This window comes from Carlito syrichta, unplaced genomic scaffold (assembly GCF_000164805.1).
Source record: "Carlito syrichta isolate Samal-C Ts95f unplaced genomic scaffold, Tarsius_syrichta-2.0.1 Scaffold311678, whole genome shotgun sequence".
Lineage (NCBI taxonomy): Eukaryota > Metazoa > Chordata > Mammalia > Primates > Tarsiidae > Carlito > Carlito syrichta.
Genome location: NW_007255774.1, coordinates 533,917 through 554,558, shown reverse-complemented (window position 1 = coordinate 554,558; position 20,642 = coordinate 533,917). Strand labels below are relative to the sequence as shown.

The 20,642-nt window shown below is 47.6% G+C and overlaps 1 protein-coding gene across 1 annotated transcript; it reads left to right on the top strand.

The window, feature by feature from the left end:
• Positions 1–8,976: 8,976 nt before the first annotated feature.
• LOC103271475 (acidic mammalian chitinase-like) lies at positions 8,977–20,013 on the top strand. Its single transcript, XM_008068941.1, has 11 exons — positions 8,977–9,001; positions 11,298–11,321; positions 11,421–11,622; positions 12,822–12,878; positions 13,612–13,777; positions 14,396–14,520; positions 15,015–15,138; positions 16,232–16,417; positions 17,620–17,736; positions 18,635–18,776; positions 19,787–20,013. The coding sequence occupies exons 1-11, from the start codon at positions 8,977–8,979 to the stop codon at positions 20,011–20,013; spliced, it is 1,395 nt and encodes a 464-aa protein (XP_008067132.1).
• The last annotated feature ends 629 nt before the right edge of the window (positions 20,014–20,642 follow it).

Here is a 20,642-nt window from a genome sequence, read left to right as displayed (position 1 = left end):
TTGTACTGCAGCTGTTGACTTATGCCCTAAAACCAATAAAAAAACTCATTTTGCTCCAGCAAGTGTGGCCTCATGTGCGTAATCCTTGTCCCTGTGGTATCAGGCTGTCCTGCCCCTACTATTTGTGGGGTCCTGGGTTAGGGTGCAAGTGAAGTCCTGTCTATCCTATGTTTAAATATTTTTAAAAGCTAAAATACTGTTAAAATGTGACTCATGCTCCTATGTTAACAATTATGACCTCACAACAACCTAGAAGACCAGAACCCAAGAGTTTTGAATTCTCAGACGTCCCAGAATTCCACACCAGATGTGGCAGTCCATGCCCGTGGCTCCCAGCACACGATCTTCTTCTCTTCTCAGTTTCAGCTCTGTCTTGCAGATCAGGGGCCCCATGGGCATACTAGTGGACATCTCAGGCTTTCCATCTTAACTTCATCTACATCTTACCTTCACCCCCAACACACACACACGCGCGCGCACGCACACACACACACACACACTGCCTCTGGGTCAGTTGTGTGCATTGTGGTTCACCCTCACTGATGATGGACCAGGGAAGAGGCCTGTGCAGGCCCTGGAAGTGGGCACAGGCTCTGTGGGCTATTTGGATAGGAAGGCTGGAGATCTGGATCATGGTTTAGAAGAGGAGGGATGTGCCTCTAGCCCTCTGTCCCCTTACCTCAGAGGAAGGGCTACAACTGGAACAGGACCAGAGTGGAACCCTCCAAAGCAGGGGGTCAGTAAACTATGGCCTAAGGTCCAATTCAGCCCTCTGTCTGTTTTTGTAAATAAAATTTTTCTGGATCGCAGCCACATCCAGCTTGTTTACATATTGTCTGTGACTGCTTTCTCTCTCCAGTGGCAGGGTTGAGAAGTTATGCTAGAAACATTATGGCCTGCAAAATCTAAAATATTTACTATCTGGCCCTTTCCAAAAAACTATGCCAACACTTATTCTAAAATATGGTGCCCCCAACAGAGCGAGATCCTTGGTCTAAGACTGTTTTTTGGGTCAGACACCTTAATTTTAGGATGAACTGTTTCTCCCCATTTTCCTACTTCTCATCTAATCTTTTTCTTCTAAAAAAAAATGTATTCTAACTTTTCTCTTTCTTTTTTTTTTTTGAGTCAGGGTCTCACTCTGTCGCCCAGGCTAGAGAGTAGTGGCATGATCTTGACTCACTGCAGTCTCGACCTCTTGGGCTCAGGCAATCCACTTCAGCCTCCTGAGTAGCTGGACCTACAGGTTCCGGCCACCATGCCTAGCTAATTTTTTTTAAGACAAGGTCTTGCTATGCTGTCCAGGCTGATCTCAAACTCTTGGGCTAAGCGACCCCCTCCTCGGCTTCCCAAAGTGCTGAGATTAAAAGAGTGAGTCACTATGCCATGAACAACACTTTCATGAACATATTTAAACTGGTAAAATAGGCCAATGGCCGGGCTCGGTGGCTCAACCTGTAATCCCGCGCCTTTGGGAGGCTGAGGTGAGTAGATAGACTGAGCCCGCGGGTTCGAGACCCGCCTGGGCAGCGAGACCTCATCTCTACAATAAATCAAAAAATCAGCCGGGTGTGGTAGCGCATGCCTGTAATTCCGGCTACTTGGAAGGCTGAGGCGGAAGGATCGCCGGAGCCCAGCAGGTCGAGGCTGCGGTGGCCAGGAGTGGCCACTGCACTCCAGTCTGGGTGACAGAGTGAGACTCCAACTCAAAAAAAAAAAAAAAAATAGGCCAATGGTCAGATGAGCTAACTGAGGCATCAGTATAAGGGTATATATCTGATAAGTGGTGGCAACTAGATTGAATCTCAGAATGTGGCAGCCCCAGAATTCCCAGAGAGGAGGGGATTGGAGGTGGCTACATGTTCCAAAGAGGCATGGGATGGGAATACCAGGAAACTTACTCAAAAACTGCTTCAAAGATCCTGGTATGATGGAAAAGCCCAGACGAACATACCAAAGAGTGGGACACTAGGACAAGATGGTCCCCTGAGCTCCCTGAATGCTGTTCTAGTGTTCAGATCTTCTCACCGCCAGGTTGGCATTGGGCACCTCTCTGGTTTCTACCTCAGGGAATTTATGGTGATCAAGTTCTTGAGAAGCAGGAGAAAGGAGTAATTGAGGACACAGTCCAGACTCAGATCTGAGTTCACATGCACAGGCTCTCTCATTAGCCAACTGTCTGTGCGACCTTGGGCACGTTACTTACCTGCTCAGTGCCCCAGTTTTCTCCTTTGCAAGATGAGGGTAATAAGAATACTGACCTCAACCAACTCATCTTTGACAAAGCCTCTACCACCAACCACTGGGGAGACAAGAACCTATTCAGTAAATGGTGCTAGGAAAACTGGCTGACCACATGCAAAAGATTGAAACAGGACCCCTACCTATCCCATACACAAAAATTAACTCTAAATGGATCAGAGACCTAAACGTAAAACCTCAAACTATAAAAACCTTAGAAAATGCAGAAGACATCTTATGGAAATTGGAACTGGCAACCAATTCCTAAGTGCCCATGCCACAAGAGATAAGATAGACAAGTGGGATCTCATCAAACTCACAAGCTTCTGCAAAGTCAAAGAAACCATCAAGAGAGCAGAGATATAGCAGGGAGACAGCCCACAGACTGGGGAAAAAAATTTTCCAACTCCATATCTGACAAAGGCCTAACATCTAGGATCTACAAGGAACTCAAATGTGCTAAAAAGGAAAAAACAAACAGCCCCATTAAAAGTGGGGCAAGAACATGTAACAAACTGTGCTGCCCATCAAAAAAGGACTGGATTTTTTTAAAAAGTACATATACATAATGGAATATTACACAGCCATAAAGAAGAACAAAATCATGAACTTCACAGCAACCTGGATGAAATTAGAGATTATAATACTGAGTGATCTTTCACAGAAACGAAGAACTGTGTATCACATGTTCTCACTCATAAGTGGACCTTGAACAACTATTGAAATACTAAGAAGAGGCTTGATAATGAGAGACTCAAAGGACTCAAAAAAAACTAAACTTGCTATGAAAGAAACGTTTACTATATGAATTCCTACCTCACGTTCACTGTATTTTATAAATCCCTACCTCACGTTTGCTGTATTTTATAAACCCTATAAGACTGTGACTGTAAAGTTACAAAATATTTGCAGTGTTTGTACTTAGAACGTTGTTAAGTTTTTGTTTGTCCCATAATAACCATGTTAATTGAAATAACTGGCTTCTTCTGCTGGCAGCGTGTGAATGTTAAGCAATAAGCCCCTCCCGGACATTCCTTTGCTTGAATTATGGTGGGCTCTGTGGTGCCAGCCACTCTTCTGGTGGACTCTGTGTTATTTCAAACCTGCTTGTATGCCCGAGCTGATTTATGCACAGTCACAGTGACTGTGTAAACTGCAGCTTATCTAACATTCCAGATGGCTTAACTAACTCCACTCTGCCCGTGTAGCCATTAGTAGTCAATCTCGGGCAGCCGAGCCCACGCCCGTGCAAATCAAAAATGAACCCATCAATCTCAAGCTCTCCTGTCCCCTGACATCACCGCAGACCTAATTGAGAACTAATTTTGCAAGGTCCATGGACTTCGTTTTCTACGTCATGCCTTCTTCTAATTGGATAATGTCTCAAGCCTAGGAAAAACCAGTCACGCCCAGTCCCTCCCTCATAACTGTGTATATAAACTACTTGCTGTACTAGGTCAGGGCTCTCATTCCTGTACCCCTGCGCCGGTTACAGACGTGAGCCTGGACTCGAGCCTGAATAAAGACCCTCGTGTGATTTGCATCAGAGCTGGCTCTTTGGTGGTCTCTCGGATTCAGGATTCGGGTACAACAGATAATAGCGGGAAACTGCAGGGAGGGGGGCAGGGAGGTGGGATTGACAGTAGTGGGAATCTGCCTGGGGAAGAGAGGGGTCACACCTCATCAACAAGGGTACCTGCACAATGAATATTTGTATACCTCACCCTGAATTATACCCCACAATTTAAAAAAAAATTCAGAATTGCAACTGAAAAAAAAAAAAAGAATACTGACCTCTCAGGGATATGATGGTAAAGTAAGTTAATATCTGTAAAGCATTTGGGCCAGTGCCTGGCACATCACATACATTATCTGTGTTGTTGCTTCTCCTGGAAGAAAAACTAAGTAAAACAAATCTAAAAGAGTTTCTTTGAGCAAAGAATAGTTCAGAATGGTTCATGAATTGGGCAGCACTAAAAACCAGAAGAAATTCAGAGAGCCCTGCTCTGAAAGTTACCTATAGAAACCTAGAAGAAACTTAGCTTATTCTTTAGTCTTTGTGCCTCAGTGTAACCATTAGAAAACATTCAGACATTCTACTACAAAACAAGCACCAGTCTATCCCATCCCCCTCAGCAAATCTCCTTCAGGTGCAAAACCAGGACAGCTCAACCATTCATGGTTTAGCATAATAATCTCTAGTAAACTTCGAGGTTCCTTGTCAAAGCTGAAGATCAAAGATCACCCTTTGGCTGGCCAAAGTCCTAAGAGTTTGTGAGTTGCAAATGTCTGAGCTTGTGAATTGCAAATGTCTAACAAGTCTCTTGTAGAAATTACTACCCACCTAGGGTTAACCTAATCAACCCTCCGTGAACTGTGTGACACAGATAAGCCCCACCAGGCAGCAATCATGTGACTAACCCACCCATCTTCCTGCTGTCCATCACCTGACATCATCAGTAGTTGCGTTTGCCTGCCCCTTTGTGATGACGTGGAAGCAGACCACCACCCAATCACCCTAATGATATTCCCCCATCAAGGGGAATGGTTCAAAGGACTCAACCACAAGCAACCAGCAGCCATTGCCTTGCTAGAGTCTGGTGTGGCCATGTCCTCTTTGAGCCATGTCTGTCCCCATGCTTCCTGGCTTTGGCCCCCTCCCCCACCTTGGGGAGGTGAATCTTCACTCTTCCTTCTCTTTCTCTTTCTAATTTAGTTCTTTTTTTTTTGAGTTGGAGTCTCACTCTGTCGCCCAAACTGGAGTGCAGTGGCCACTCTCGGCCACTGCAGCCTCAACCTACTGGGCTCTGGCGATCCTTCTGCCTCAGCCTTCCAAGTAGCTGGAACTACAGGTGTGCGCTACCACGCTCAGCTAATTTTTGATTTATTGTAGAGATGAGGTCTCACCAAGTTGCCTGGGTGGGTCCCGAACCCATGAGCTCAGGCAATCCACTCACCTCGGCCTCCCAAAGTGCTGGGATTACAAGCTGAGCCACCGAGCCCGGCCTAATTTACTTCTAAATAAACTTTTCTTTCTTAACCTTTTTGTGTTTCGCAATTCTTTGCAATTTACTCGGATCTCTGGGTTCCCAGTGCGCACCTCGCCCTGCCTCTCCCCTCCACCCTCACCCTGTCCATCGGTACCCTAACATGCTCTACAAAATGGGCCATGAGTATTCATGGGCAGAGCATAAAAGTAAAGTACAAAAATAGTTTGATTGGTTGCAGCTGGGAGTTTGCCTTATTTGGACATGATCTGATCAGTTGGCTGCCTGTGATTGGCTACAGTTGGGCTGCTTCTGATTGGCTGAGATCTGGCTATCTGTTGGAAAAAGACATATTCCTAAGTTCCATTTTGGTTTGTTTACATTCTAAGTTAGTTTGCAGTTCATTAGTAGAGACTCAAACTACAGAGACAGCTTCAGGCCAAATTTAATGTAACACGTCTATGTTCCAGCTGTTGTCATGGGCACAATTTGGAGTTTGAGCAGCTGCCCAGCATGTTTACTATGGCCTTGCCTGAAGCCTAAGAGCCCAGAAAAGGTCTGTGTGGTCTCTGTGGTGCTCTCTCTCATGACTGCTGTGAGGAGAGAAATATTTGCTTTGTAAATATCCGGGAGAAGATTAAGGAGATCAAGGCTTCGTATTTGGCTGAGGTTGGGGAGAGATTCTGGTTAGTCTTTTTTTTCCCTCTCTTCCCCCATTCCCCACAGCCCCTGTGAGGAGCTCTTTGACAGCTCAGGGTCTTATGCCAAAGAGGAACCATATCTTAGAGTTGCATAGAGGTGGTATGGGTGAAAGTCAGGAGGTCATAAGAACTCAGGCCTCAGAGTCAGGCTGTCTCTGCTGGGATCACAGCTCTGTTACTTCTCAGTGTGACCTTTGGCAGCTTACTTAGCCTATTGTGCCTCAGGGGTAAGTCTTCAGGATTAAATAAATTGATATGTGTGAAGCACCTGGTCACATTGCAAGCATTGAATGAATGATAGCTATGATTTTCTTTCTTTCTTTTCTTTCTTTTTTTAGGCGAGGTCTCACTCTGTCACCCAGGCTGGAGTGTGGTAGCATGATCATGGCTCACTGCAGCCTCAACCTCCTGGGCTCAGGCGTTCCTTCCACCTCAGCCTCCTGAGTTGCTGGGACTACAGGCACGTGCCACCAAGCTCACATTATTAGTATTATTTTCAATACTGTTCCAATTCTAGTTTGTCAATACCTCCAGTTCTTGGCCATCTCCTAGGGTTCAGATAGAGGCTAAACTGAATTAAAAGCCTGGGAAGAATAAGGGAGGGTTATAGGTTATAGTCCTGGAAATGTCATCAGCCCTGCAAAGCCACACACTTGTACTGAAGTCTCTAGGACCCATTTTTGTGTTCTTTGTGAATCCAAACTGCCTTTAAGTGAATCTAGGCTTGAAGTTCCCAAGGATCTGTATGGCATCATTCAGAAAATCTTGAAAACTTAACCTTCTAGAACCCTACACTAGAGGCATTTTGGCATGTGCTGGGAATCCGGACAGCAGTACTACCTTCTCCTAGATGGAACTTCAGCTAGACTGTGTGAAAGGAGAGACCGAGAGCCGAAAGTCATTTTTCATCTCGTTCCTAAACCTTAATACAATGATGAGAAAGTAGAAGCTATACTTTTGGAGAAATGGACACTTTAAGTAATATTAACTCTGCTGACTTTGTCTTTTCAGAAACAGACTTCCTGGTGCCAGGTATCAGAGGTATCTCATAGTGGCAATCAAGCTTGCCTAGAGTAAAGGGAATTTACAAGGCCTAAGACTCATGCATTGGGCAAGGATTGTAAAAGTCAGGAAACTCGTAATTACAAAAGTTATGACCGCTCAAAAGGAGAGCAGGTGGGGAATCAATTTTCCAGTAGAACGGGCCCTCTCTACAGAGATGTTCAAGGATCCCCCAAAGCTACCCACTGGGAATGCCTAGGAGATCAGGAGGGAGTGCACACTCCATTCGTTCTAAGGAATGTCATTCGGGAAGATACAGGAGAATTGGAATCCTTGCCATGCCCTTCTCTAGGGCCTATGATAATATGGACAGACATTAATGAGTCTCTGTGTCACAGGATCTCCAAGACATCCACAGGTGGTTGATAAGGAAGTCACAGCAGTCACGTGCAACATCTCCAAGAGAAGGATTTAAGCCAAGACTCAGGGGGCGATGGGGCCACACTCACCGCTCCCTGTCTGTGAGCGGGGGTGAAGCTTTCTTAAATAAATCTTACCTTCTCTCACCTCTTTGTGTGTTGCAATTCTTTGCGTTAACTTGGATCTCTGGGTTGCCGGCTCCGGTGGTGCTGTGCCTCACTGTGCCCCTCCCTCTCCATCCATCCCTGTCCAGACCCTAACACTGTGTAAACACATTGGGACTGGTGTCAATGCCAAAGGTAAAAAACAGCCTGCCTTGAGGGAGAGCAGACCACACCTTTGCTGCTCTTGCTGCCTTCTGGGGCTGAGGGACCTTCAGCCATGGTCCAGAAACCTATGATGTGGCATCATGGTGGGCTTCCCGTAGATGGTATTCCTTATGTATGAGTAGTAAGGCTGAGGATGGAGTGGAAAAAGGTGGTGATTCTCAGAGTCCCAGTCCCTAGACACGTTTATAGCCATCTTTCCTCTGACATACATTGTCCCCCTGGGACTTTGTCCCAGGCCTTGCTGCCTCTCTCTTCTGAGTCAAGGTCTAATTTGAAATGTCTGTACCAGGCTGGATATGGTGGCTCATGCCTGTAATCCCTTTGGGAGGCTGAGGTAGGTAGCTTGCTTGAGCCAGGAGCTCAAGACCGGCCTAGGCAACATAGCGAAACCTCATCTCTACAAAAAAATCAGAACAATTAGCCAGGTGTGGTGGCACACACCTATAGTCTCAGCTAATCAGGAGGCTGAGGTGGAAGAATTGCCTGAACCCAGGAGGTCAAGGCTGCCGTGAGCAGTTATCATTGTGATCATGCCAATGCACTTAGCCTAGGAGATGGAGTGAGACACTGACTCAATTTAAGAAGAAAAGGAAGGAAGGAAGGAAGGAAAGAAGGAAAGAAGGAAGGGGAAGGGAAGGAAAGAAAAATAAAAGAAAAAAGAAATGTCCTAGGTTAATTTCCTCTGTAAACCAGGCAGTCTTCAAATAAACAGAAGCAACCTTGGAATAAATGATGCTTTCTCACTCCAAGCTTGATGAGAACTCAAGCTTGTAGCCACTACCCAACGTCTATTGCTATAATAGAATCATGGAGTTGGGACCCTGGCAGAGACCAACCACCCCTGTTATCTCCCCAGGGACGCAGCCCAGTCCAGTGGCCTCCCAGCGTTCCTTGTGCCTACCCTTCTGCTACCATCCAGCTGGTTTCCTTTGACACGTGGGGCCTCCTCTGACCCAAAATGACTTTGACCCTAGGTCAGCCCCACCTCGTGCCAGATAGGCCATTTTCCTTAATGTACCTTGGGTCAACAGCCTTTTCAAGCTGTTCTCACGGAGTCTCCATTGTGTCCTTGGGTTGATTACCCAAGATGGAAAACACAGATAAGATTCAGAGGGCCAAGGGGAGCCATGTGCTGCCCCCAACCCTTTATTCCTCATCTCCCATCTCGCCTGCTGAAGGGGCCAGGTGCAGAGTGGACAGGCCAGGTGCAGGGTGGGAGGGCCTGCCATTCACCCTATAAAAAGCTACTGAGTAGCTCCTCAGACTCGGAACTCACATTTAGGACTTCCCGTCAAAATGGGCAAAGTACTGATTCTTGCTGGTGAGTCATTCCCCGGCGAGTGGTGGTGAGCTTTCTGAGCAGCAGCTTGTCTCCTCCCCATCCTGTGCTCCCAGGCCTGCACTGTCTCCTTCCTCCTGCTCTTGCAGCCTCCTTGGGTTCCTAGCATAGTGGGAAGGAGGAAGGGCCTCCTGCGCACTTGAGGGCTTCATACAGGAAGGAAAGTGGATAACTCTGGTGGCCCAGGACAAGGATGCTTCTCCCATGTGAAGGACAGAAGACTTGGACCATCCCCTACCTTTGCAGTGTTCTGTGATTCCTCCTCCATGCCAACAGAAGGGCCACACAACCACTTCATCAAGAAGTAACCAATGACCCGGAGCAATTTGTAGGAAAAAAATGCACCAGGCAGATGTTTTTCTGAAAGTAGTCCTGGGGGCAGGATGTAGGTGGGGGGGATAAGGGGTGTGGTGGAGGTAGAAAAAAAATATATATATATATATATTTTTTGAGTAGGAGTCTTACTCTGTCACCCAGGCTGGAGTGCAGTGGCACGCTCACGGCCACCACAGACTTGACCTGCTGGGCTCAGGTGATCCTTCCACCTCAGCCTTCCAAGTAGCTGGAACTACAGGAGCATGCCACCACGCCTGGCTAATTTTTTTATTTATTGTAGAGGCGAGGTCTTGCCAAGTAGCCCAGGCTGGTCTCGAACCCATGGACTCAGGCGATCCTCTTGCCTCTGCCTCCCAAAGTGCTGGGATGATAGGCATGAGTTACCGTGCCCCATGAGAGAAGGTCTGGAAGAGTTATTGCAGCTCTGCCAGGGCTAACTTGTTTCTTGGGGAAGATGTCTGTGCTGTGGATAGGAACCCAATGTAGGTGATCACTGGGCCAGCCCTTCCTGAGTGTGGTTGGGTGACTTGGAAGGGAATACAATTGAAAGGCAGCGTTTGAGTTGAAAAGTAAAGTTGTTTTGTTGTTTCTGGAAAAGGTGAGTTCTGTTTCTGGTGTGAAGAGACTGGTGGTAAGGGGCCCTCTGCCTGAAACCTCTTCTTTGCACCCCTAAGGTCTCCTCTGTCCCTCCTCCCCAGCCTGGCTTATCTTTATTTTTTTATTATTTATTTATTTATTTATTTTGAGTTGAAGTCTCACTCTGTCGCCCAGACTGGAGTGCAGCGGCCGCTCCCGGCCACTGCAGCCTCTACCTGCTGGGCTCTGGCGATCCTTCCGCCTCAGCCTTCCGAATAGCTGGAACTACAGGTGCATGCTACCACGCCCGGCTAATTTTTGATTTATTGTAGAGATGAGGTCTCGTCAAGTTGCCCAGGCGGTCTCGAACCCGCGGGCTCAGGTAATTCACTCACCTCGGCCTCCCAAAGGCACAGGATTACAGGCTGAGCCACCGAGCCCGGCTCTGGCTTACCTTTAGAGTCCATTCATTCAATGCATATTGATAGAGTATGGACCTGCACCACACACTGTGCTGGGTAGTGGGGACTCAGCCGTGTAAGCATAGTCTCTGCCCTCAGAGTTCACAGCCCGATAGGTAGACCAACAGACAGTCATCTTTCAGTGTGACTGAGATAGACAGAGGCACGAATACCAGAAAAGCCTAGAGGGAGAACAGGGAACCCCAGCCCCAAAACGTCTCTTGGAAAATTTTTCCTCACCTCTGTTTTCCATAATACTCAATTCATATCTCAATGTTATCACTTGTCACATGGCAGTGTACCTATGTGCTTACAGGTATAGCTTTACAGACTGTGAGCAATTTGAGGGCAGGGACCCTGTCTAGTTTTGTTTTTTTTTTTTTGAGTCAGGGTCTCACTCTGTCACCCAGGCTGGGTGATCCTCCCACCTCACCCTCCCAAGTAGCTGGGACTACAGGCATGCACCACTACACCCAGCGAATGCTTTGATTTTTTGTAAAGACGAGGTCTTGCTATGTTGCCCAGGCTGCTCTGGAACTCCTGAGCTCAAGCAATCCTCCCGCTTCAGCTTCCCAAAGTGCTGGGATTACAGGCATGAGTGCCCGTGCCCGGCCCTTAGTTTGCCTTTGATCTCTAGAACCCAGTGCTTCATATGCGTTGTTGAAAGAATAACACATCCTTCTGGCTTCTGAGCTGCATACCATCATCTGGAATTCCAACAGCTAACCAAATGCCTGTGTTAACCACCTGCCCCAAAGCATCATGCAGGAGCCCTACACTGGAAAAGGATTTGTAGGGCGGAGGGAGCATCAGGCTCCAGTTCCCCTTTCCCACTCACTGGCCAGGGCTGCCCCAGGTCTGTTGATTCCTGGGCACCCTCTGACAAAGTCTCTTTTCTTCTTTAGGGCTGGCCCTTCTGCTGCAGCTGGGTAAGTGCCCCATGTGAGGGTGGTGGAGGCGGTGGCACAATACAGGGCAGGAGATATTCGTCAGGGCAGGGCCCATCTCTTACTTCCCTGCCATTCCAGGCACAGCAACCAAAATCGTCTGTTACTTCACCAACTGGAGCCAGTACCGCCCTGGGATTGCCCGCTACATGCCCGAGAATGTGGACCCCTGCCTCTGCACACATATCATCTACGCCTTCGCTGGCATGGCCAACAACCAGATCAAAACTATTGAGTGGAATGATGAGGCCCTCTATGCCGGCATCAATGGCCTTAAAAACTAGTGAGTTCTGGGCTCTGTGCTGGGCTGGAGGTTTTCACATGAGTCTTTTGGTAGCTCCCGAGCAGACGCCGACACCAGAACGCTCAGCCTTTGAGTGCTGGCCACAGTCATTCTCATGCCCCACTGGTAGAGCTTCCAGCATACTTCTCCCCAGGAGAGGCAGATCGCCGTCACTCCTCTGGATTGTTTTCTCACCAGATCCTCAGCGTTATATTCTATGTGTCCCAGGAGGTACCATCAACACAGGATTCAGTTTGAATCGTGTCCCCTGGAGTATGCCATGTCACAGTATGGCCCCCTGCCACCCTAAGAACTAGCTATTGATTTAACCTAAAACGATTCTCATACCAGTTAAATACTTACCATATTTATCTGGTGAGTACTGTGTGCCAGGCATTGTGCTAGGTGCTTTTCATTTATTATTTTATGTACCTTCACATCAAACACGGTGACGTGGGCACATTAAAACTATTTTTAAAAGTTGAGGAAATGGGATCGTGGTGAGGTTGAAAGCTCTCCCTCGTCCATAGAGCCCAGGGAGGCTGGACCTACTTATCAGACAGGTGGACCCTTTCACCCTGTTGGGTGGGTAGGTTTGACGGTCAAGCTCACAGGACCTGGGTGCCCACAAAGAGACACGGGGCATAAGGGATGCTTCGATCCTGACTCTGCCACCTTACTGATTAGACAAAGTTGCTTAATCTCTCTGAATACCACTTAAAGGACAGATGAGATGAATAGTTTCTGCCACGTGGGATTATAAAGGAAAACGCCTGGCATTTAGAGGCACTCAGTCCATGGTAGACACTTCCACTGCCCCGTCCCTTGCTATTTCCATTGACAGACTGAGACTTTCAGCTTTCTGACCTTTCACATCCAGCAGCTCCAGCCCACCTGCTGCCTGTGCTAAGGGTTTTTGGTTCCCCTGTCCTCCCCACGATGCCCTGCCTTTTCTTCCCATGAAGCTCCCAACTGCACCAGGATCTGTCAGCCCATTGATAGAGTTGGGAGTGAGAACCTGTTCAGTGAGAGTTTATACTGTGCCCTGGAGGTACTCATGGCATGAAGACACCTTGGTCCTAGACAGCTCTGCTCCCAACACACGGCCTGGTGTAGGATACGAAGGTGGAAGGACTGACCAGCAGATGACAACTTCTTGCCCATGGGATTTCTTCACACTGTTACCTTTCTATCTCTAGCAACACGGAACTGAAAACCCTGCTCTCTGTTGGTGGCTGGAACTTTGGAACCCAGAAGTAAGAGCCTGCAATTACTTCCAGATTATTCAATCTCTTCCAAACTCCAAGGGTTCTGAGTTTCTCTGAAGTGGGCAGTGGGCCTCGGACTCAGTTTAGACATCCCAGAACTCTTTTCTGATCAGATCTCCCTGGGGTTTGTCCTTCTTCCATCATAGCTCTTACAATATTGTATTTTTTAATTGAACATTTCATTCTGATTTTAAGTTACATCATTATTTTTTAAATTTTATTTTTAACTGGCATATAGTAATTATACATATTTTATGGGATGCATAGTGTTGTTTTGAAACATATAATGTATAGTGATCCAATCAGGGTAATTAGCATATCCATCATCTTGAACATTTACCATTTCTTTGTATTTGGGAACATTCAATATCCTCCTTTTGGCTATTTGAAACTGTATAGCATATTATTAACTATAGTCATCCTACACCACACTGTACTTTAATCTCTTATTCACTTATCTATACATTTCTCTATATTATTTCCTCCATAGCAGGAGCCATTTTAGTCACCATTCTACCCCAGCCATGTTGAATGAATGACTAAATAACTGAATGAGTGTCCAGGCAAGTAGGAAGATGACAAGACAGAGTATTCAGGAGCATAGGCTACTATGGCTGTCTCTTACACCTCCCAAAGCATCCCGTGGGAGAATGCTACCCTTGTGAGTCCTTATCAAAGCCCATCACTGCCACCAAGATCATAATGACTTATTGACCCCCAGATTCTCTGACATGGTGGCCACTGCTGAGAACCGCCAGACATTCATCCAGTCAGCCATACAGTTTCTGAGGAAGTACAACTTCGACGGGCTGGACATCGACTGGGAGTATCCGGGCAACCGAGGCAGCCCAGCTGACACCCAGCAGCTCTTCACCGTCCTACTGAAGGTGCCTCGCCCTTGCTGTGGCCAGAGAACATAGGATCTGGCCTATAGTGGACTGAGACAAGGTCCCTCTTGAGGGGGTTGCTGAGAGAGGCTGGACACACCCCAGAGGGTGTGGACCTCAGGCTTACTGACCTGAAGCCTGATTTCTTTAGTATAAGAGCTGATCTCTCTTTTGAGAAAAAACTCACATTGGCCAAATTATAGAAACTGACAACATCATGAAAATTCATAGATTTATAGTGAGAAAAGTCGCTCTGAGCACCAGTACTTGCTCTGAAGCTCTTATTCCTCTTCTTCCATGACTGATTTTTCTGATTAGTCGATTCAATTATATAGTTAGCAGGACTGTGAGCTATTTTTGTCTTTTTAAGACAACCTTTAAAAAAATCTGCTCTGAACATCATTTGTTCATTTTAAAGTTTAACTCTCAGAGGGTGACCAGATTCCCCTCATTTCCACATTTTTGAGAGATACTCACTGTTGTCCCCAGGGACCAACGACAGCTTTTGAACCAAAGGACTCTAAATTGGACACTTTGTAGCTTTCTTCATAAGAGGTATGACCACACCACATGCTCACTGACTCCTGCAGTCTGAGCCCGGTGTCCTCTGCTTCACAGGAAATGTATGAGGCTTTTGACCAAGAAGCCACCCAGAGCAGCAAGCCCAGACTGCTGATTTCCGCCGCTGTGTCAGCTGGCAAAGGTACCATTGAGACTGCCTACCAGATCCCTGAGATGTCAAAGTAAGTAAACCCGGGAGCCCATGTTTAGAGTTCAGTGACCTTGGGACCTGCCCCAGCCACTGACAGATTCCTAGATAGCAGTGACCCATGGATAAAGGGTCTCTATCTCAAAGAAATAAAATGGCCCCAATGCCTGAGGGAAGAGGCATGGGAAGCCAGCATGAACCCTGACCTTGTGTCTTAGTCTAGCCCCAAGGTTCTCTACAGTAAAAGGCTACTTGGGGAAGGTTATTGAGTCTCCAGCTTCTACAGATCCTGAAGATCTGAGTGCAGCCAGATATTGATTATGGTATGAGTGCCTTCTGCATGCCAGGTGCTCTTGAGATAAAGATGAGGAAGAAAAGAATAGGAAATAATAATGCACAAGGGAATACTTATGGCTTAATTACAATGAGCATATTTGCTAGGGACTAGGAGTTAAGGGGTAGTCGGATGGGAGCGCGGTTTCTCATGAAATATTTCTCCCTTCTTGCTCCCTTCCCCGATCACCTAAGGTACATGGACCTCATTAACGTGATGACCTACGACCTGAGGGGCTCCTGGGAGGGCTTCACAGGAGAGAATAGCCCTCTGTTTGCAGGACCCAATGACAAGGGAGACTACAAACTGTTTAATGTGGTGAGTGAGGAAACCGGTCCTAACATATCTTCAAAGCATGTCACAGGATTCCAGACCAAGGAAACTTGATGCACAGCTCACATTCCCTACCTTCCTGTCCCTACGACTAATTGGATCTAGCAATATTTTTTTTTAAAAAGAAAGCAGAATAGTGGTTTGGGATAATCCCAAACATTGGAATATTTTTTAAGAAAAATATCTTTTTTTATTTATGCTAGAAGCACATTTTATGACCCACCTTGTTCCCGTTCTTCCTCTCCCTCCTCCACTCTCTGCCTGTCCTATGAAGCTTATCTTCCTAATTTGCATGGCTTAGGCCGGTGTAATGATGAGTCTCCTTAATGATTAGTCAGTGGGTAAATGGGCTCGATGTAATTTCAGTGGAGATTTCAACCAGGTATTTAAAAATGGACATGGGATCAGGTATGGTGACTCTGGATTGTAATCCCAGCAATTTTGGTGGCCGAGGCAAGAAGATTGTCTGAGTCCAGGAGTTCAAGACCAGCCTCATCTCTACAATAAACAAATAAAAAGTTAGCAGGTGTGGTGGCACATGCCTATAGTCCCAGCTACTTGGAAGGTTGAGGCTGAAGCATTGCCTGAGCCCAGGAGGTCAAGGCTGCGGTGACTGTGATCATGTCACGTCACTCCAGCCTGAGCAACAGTGAGAGTCTGACTCAAAAAAAAAGAAAGAAAGAAAGAAAAATTTACAAGGGAAAATCTCCCACATGGATATCCCATGTTCAAACTCTGAGTTCTGAAGTAAGCTAGTTGGGAAGACAAGTGGATGCATGTCTGAACTCCAGTCATGCAGCAAATGCCAAGTCCAATATGAGGGGAAGGAGAATAAAATAACATTGCATCCCTGTTTGATTCTGGGCCCTGCTACCTAAACAGTGGACCTCTTGAACAAGGATGCTTCTAACCCCCAGATCCAGAAGGGAAGGTACTCCTCCTTTGGTTGTGGAAGGGGCTTGACTGGATGCTGTATCTGGAGACCCCAGGGAACTGGGTAGAAAACCTAGACTAATTCTAGGGATCTGGGCACACTCTTAGCTGCTTCCTAATGGTATCTTCCTCACTTTGCCCCTAGGACTATGCAATGAACTACTGGAAGAGCCAAGGTGCCCCTGCTGAGAAGCTGATGGTGGGCTTTGGGGCTTATGCCCGCACCTTCACTCTCACTAACCCTGCTAACCACGGTCTGGATGCTCCCACCTCTGGCCCCGGGACTGCTGGGCCCTATACTCAGGAGGCTGGGACTCTTGCCTACTTTGAGGTAATGTCCAAGGGACAGGGAGACCCACTATCTCTGTTCCCAAGATTGCCATGGAGAGAGTCTGTACTCCAGTTTCTAAATCAGGGTGCCCCGTCATTGACTGCTCTGAGTATGGAAAGACCAAAAGATTGATAAAAAACATTTTGAATTTTAACCCTCTAAAATAAATGTGTATCTTTAATACTGATACTAGCTAATACTTAACTTTGGGCAAATGGAGAGCCAGGCTGTATCCTCAGTGATTTTTACACATTTAACACTCATTTAACACAACAAACAATAAGTTACCAATATCCTCCCCATCATTTACACAAGAAGATGCTGACGGTCAGAAGGGACACATAAGTTGCTCAAGGTCACAGAACTAGTAAGTGGAAGAGCTAGGGTTCAAACTCGAGTTGTCCGGCTCAAGAATCTCAGACCCCACACTTTGGGAGGCTGAGGTGAGTGGATTGCCTGAGCCTGCGGGTTCGAGACCTGCCTGGGCAACTTGGCGAGACCTCGTCTCTACAATAAATCAAAAAATTAGCCGGGCGTGGTAGCACGCACCTGTAGTTCCAGCTACTTGGAAGGCTGAGGCGGAAGGATCACTGGAGCCCAGCAGGTCGAGGCTGCGGTGGCCTAAAGCGGCCACTGCACTCCAGTCTGGGTGATAGAGTGAGACTCCAACTCAAAAAAAAGAATCTCAGACCTTCGCCTTGATGCTCTACTGTCCCCTTGCTAGCTCTTTTGAGGCAAAAGCTCTTTCAAACAACAGGACCAGGCAAATTTCGTTTAAAAGGGAAACGGAGGCACAAAGAAGCTGCCTTGTCCCTAGTAGCACGGGAGGTGACTGGCAGACACAGGACTGGAATTCATGTCTCATCTCCCCAGCTAGTGCACTTCACAGGACAGCAGGGCAGGGAGCTGGATGACACTGGGACTGAGTGTTCTTATTTCCAGCAAAGGGGAGTGGGGTGGGGAGTGTATCTCAGGAAAGAAAGGGAGGAAGAATGGAGAATTGGCCTGAGCAGAGCAGGGCCCACTTGGGTTATGACTGCTCCAGGAGTCTGAAAGGTGCTCCTCCTTTGAGTTGTGGAAGGGGCTTGCTGGATGCTGTATCTGGAGACTCTAGGGAACTGGGCAGAAAACTAGACTAATCTTAGGGGTCTGGGAACATGCTTAGTTGCTTCCTAATGGTATCTTCCTCACCTTGCCACCAGGTCTGCTCCTTCCTGAAAGGGGCCACCGAGGTGTGGAACGCCCCCCAGGAGGTGCCTTATGCCTACAAGGGGAACCAGTGGATTGGGTATGATGACCCCAAGAGTTTCACCCTCAAGGTAAGGCCCTCCACCTCCTCCCTCTGCATGATCGGGGAGGGCTAAGGGACCTGGCCTCCAGGTGCCCATGAACTGCAACCCCAGGAGACACCTAAGGGAGGTGAGGCAAGGAGAGGGCGGACTCCAAAGTTTCAAGGTGAGCCAGTGCCCCAGCTGCAGAGCCTGACAGTTGGAGCAGCCTCGTCAGCTTCCATTCAATGACGGATAACCTCCTTCCTTCCTGCCCTGTTCTCCTCCCTCCCACTCCTGGAGACTCTCCATTGGTCCCCTGCCCTGCTCTGCTCTGGTCCTCGTGCAGCTCTTCGTCTTGTGCTTCCTGAGGCAGGCGTTCTTCCCCACGCCAAGGACCATGGTGCAGATCAGAGTCTCTTCCCTCCCTTTGGCTATCTCCTGCCTATGGCAAAACATACAAGCTGAGCCAAAACCAGGAGGCCAGAGATCCTCTGGGCTCTGAGGCTTCTGCCCACTGGCCTCTTCATGCTCAGATCTAGGAAGGATGTGGTTACTGCTCACTAGCCTCAGGGCCCTTCACCTGACGCCTCCCATCTGGAGACCTCTCTGTTTGCTCAGAAGCTTTGCTGTGTAAAGGGCTCTGTATCTCTGTGTCACTCCACCCATCCAAGCTCCGGCTCTGAAGAGATTTCTCAGAAGGTGGTTGGTGTTAGCAGACGGCAGGGAAGAAAAGGCTATTTGAGGCCAAGACCCATTCTCCCTGACTCAGTAGACCTAAAGTCTTTCCTTGCATACAGTGATGTCCACAAATCCCTCAGTCACTGCAGGAAAGTCATTCCCATTCCCCCTACCCATGACTGGATTGTCGTCTTCCCACCATCCTGCTGGAGCCACTCCCTGCATGTGTGCAAGGACACCTCAAAGCTCCCCTGGTTCTCTCCCACAGGCTGAGTGGCTGCTGAAGAACAGCTTTGGGGGTGCCATGGTCTGGGCCATTGACCTGGATGATTTCACAGGCACTTTCTGTGGACAAGGCAAATACCCTCTCATGAATGCCCTCAAATCTGCGCTTGGTGTCTCCACTCCTAGTAAGTAGTAGTGACCTACCAATGAGACAACAAACTAGACATGATGCAGAGAGAGAAAAGACCAGAGCTCCTCCCAGGCTGGCCTCAAGGAAGGCCTCCAGATTTCCCAGCTGTCTTAGCATGTCCAGGCATTTGGGACCCAGAAAGCAAAACCCAGGCAGCCTTCTAGGGGTAACTCATGAGTGACAGCCCTGGTGAGAGAGAGAGAGGACTTATCGATACTCTGGAGGGTTCTCCTCTATGGAGCTGCTCAGGGGACCTTCAATAAAATAAACAGAACATACTGGAGCCTGTGTAGAGAAGGGGACAGAAGTACCTTGTTCCTTATCCCTGCCTGCTCAGTTCCGGCCTTTATGAACCTTGTAGAACAGAGAAGACAAAGGGAGGGAACATTTCAAAGCTAGGAGTTGAGGAAAGATGAGAGGAGGACCCTGAAGAGATCCTGCTTGCACCTGCCACAAAGTGGGAAGCTGAATTATAGCCAGTCTCAATGCACAATTCTGTCCCAGCCCCAAGGACAAGGCAAGTCCTTGGAAGCAAGAGGACCTGGGAAGCTCCTGGGGAAACTAATGCTGATGGTTAGACCTTTTCTCTATGTCAGGCCTGCTAATTCTTTCAGATTTCATGTAATCTTCATAGGCATTCCTGGTGCCAGGTGTTATAGTCTTCTTAAAAAGAAAAACGGATGATTATTTAGCACTTTACTACGATCCGTGCACATTGTAAAATGCTTTGCCTAATAGTTTTAAGAGATAATACTACCATCCCATCATTACAGGGAGAAAACTGAGACTCAGAGAAGTGTTAATGGCTTGCTCATGGCCACGTAGCACATGGCAGAGCTGGGCTGTGAACTTGGGTATCCTTGACTCAGGCTCAGAGCACTTAACCATCAGTTTAGGTGGGATGTGCACTGAGAGGCACTGACAGTGACCCTACAGACGTGACACTTGTCCTGGGAAAGGAGCCTATTTCTGAACTTATGGGGACTTTTCTCCTTCTCTCTTCAGGTTGCAGGGTGCCCACATCTACCCTCGGCACCAGCTTGGCACCCATTGTCACTGCGGCACCCGGTGGTGGAGATACTGGATTCTGTGCTGGGAAGTCCAATGGTCTCTATCCCAGCCCCACCAGCAAGCGTGCCTTCTACAACTGCGTGGGTGGACACACCTATGAGGAGGCTTGTCAGGCAGGCCTGGTCTTTGACACTAGCTGCTCTTGCTGTAACTGGGCTTAAGCCATCCCCCTGTTAGGTCTTGGGGACTGTAGGAGAGAAGGATGATTAAAGGGAAGTTTTGCACCTGAGAGTCAAGTTGTCTGTGTTGATTTATAAATCTGCATGATGCTGTCCTGCTAAAAGACAATGCCTACTACCCCTTAGGCATTGTCCCCATACTCCCAGAAGGTGCCCAGACATTGAGGCTCAGAGAGAAGGAAGGGCCGGTGACTAAAACCTCTCTGAAAGCAACTCTTCTTTTTCTCCCCTCCCCTCCCCTTCTCTCCTCTCTTCTCTCTCTCTCTTAGGTCAAAATCCCAGTGGAAGCCTCCAAAATGTTAGGTCAGACCTGCTGGGGGTTGTGCAATCCATTGCCATGTGAAAGATGCAAATAATTGAACAGAAGTTAGATGGGAAAATATAGTTTATTTAGAAAGTAAATTAGAGAGAGAAGGAGATTCACCTCCCCAAGGTAGGGGAGGGGTCAAAGCTAAGAAAGCATGGAGGCCATAGCTCAAGGAACACATGGCCTGGTCAGTGCTTAACAAAACAATGGCAAATGGCTGCTTGAAGTTGAATGCTTTTATACTTTCCCTTTGAAGGGGGCAGGCCATTAAGGTGATTGGGGGGTGATCTGTTTCACCTCATCA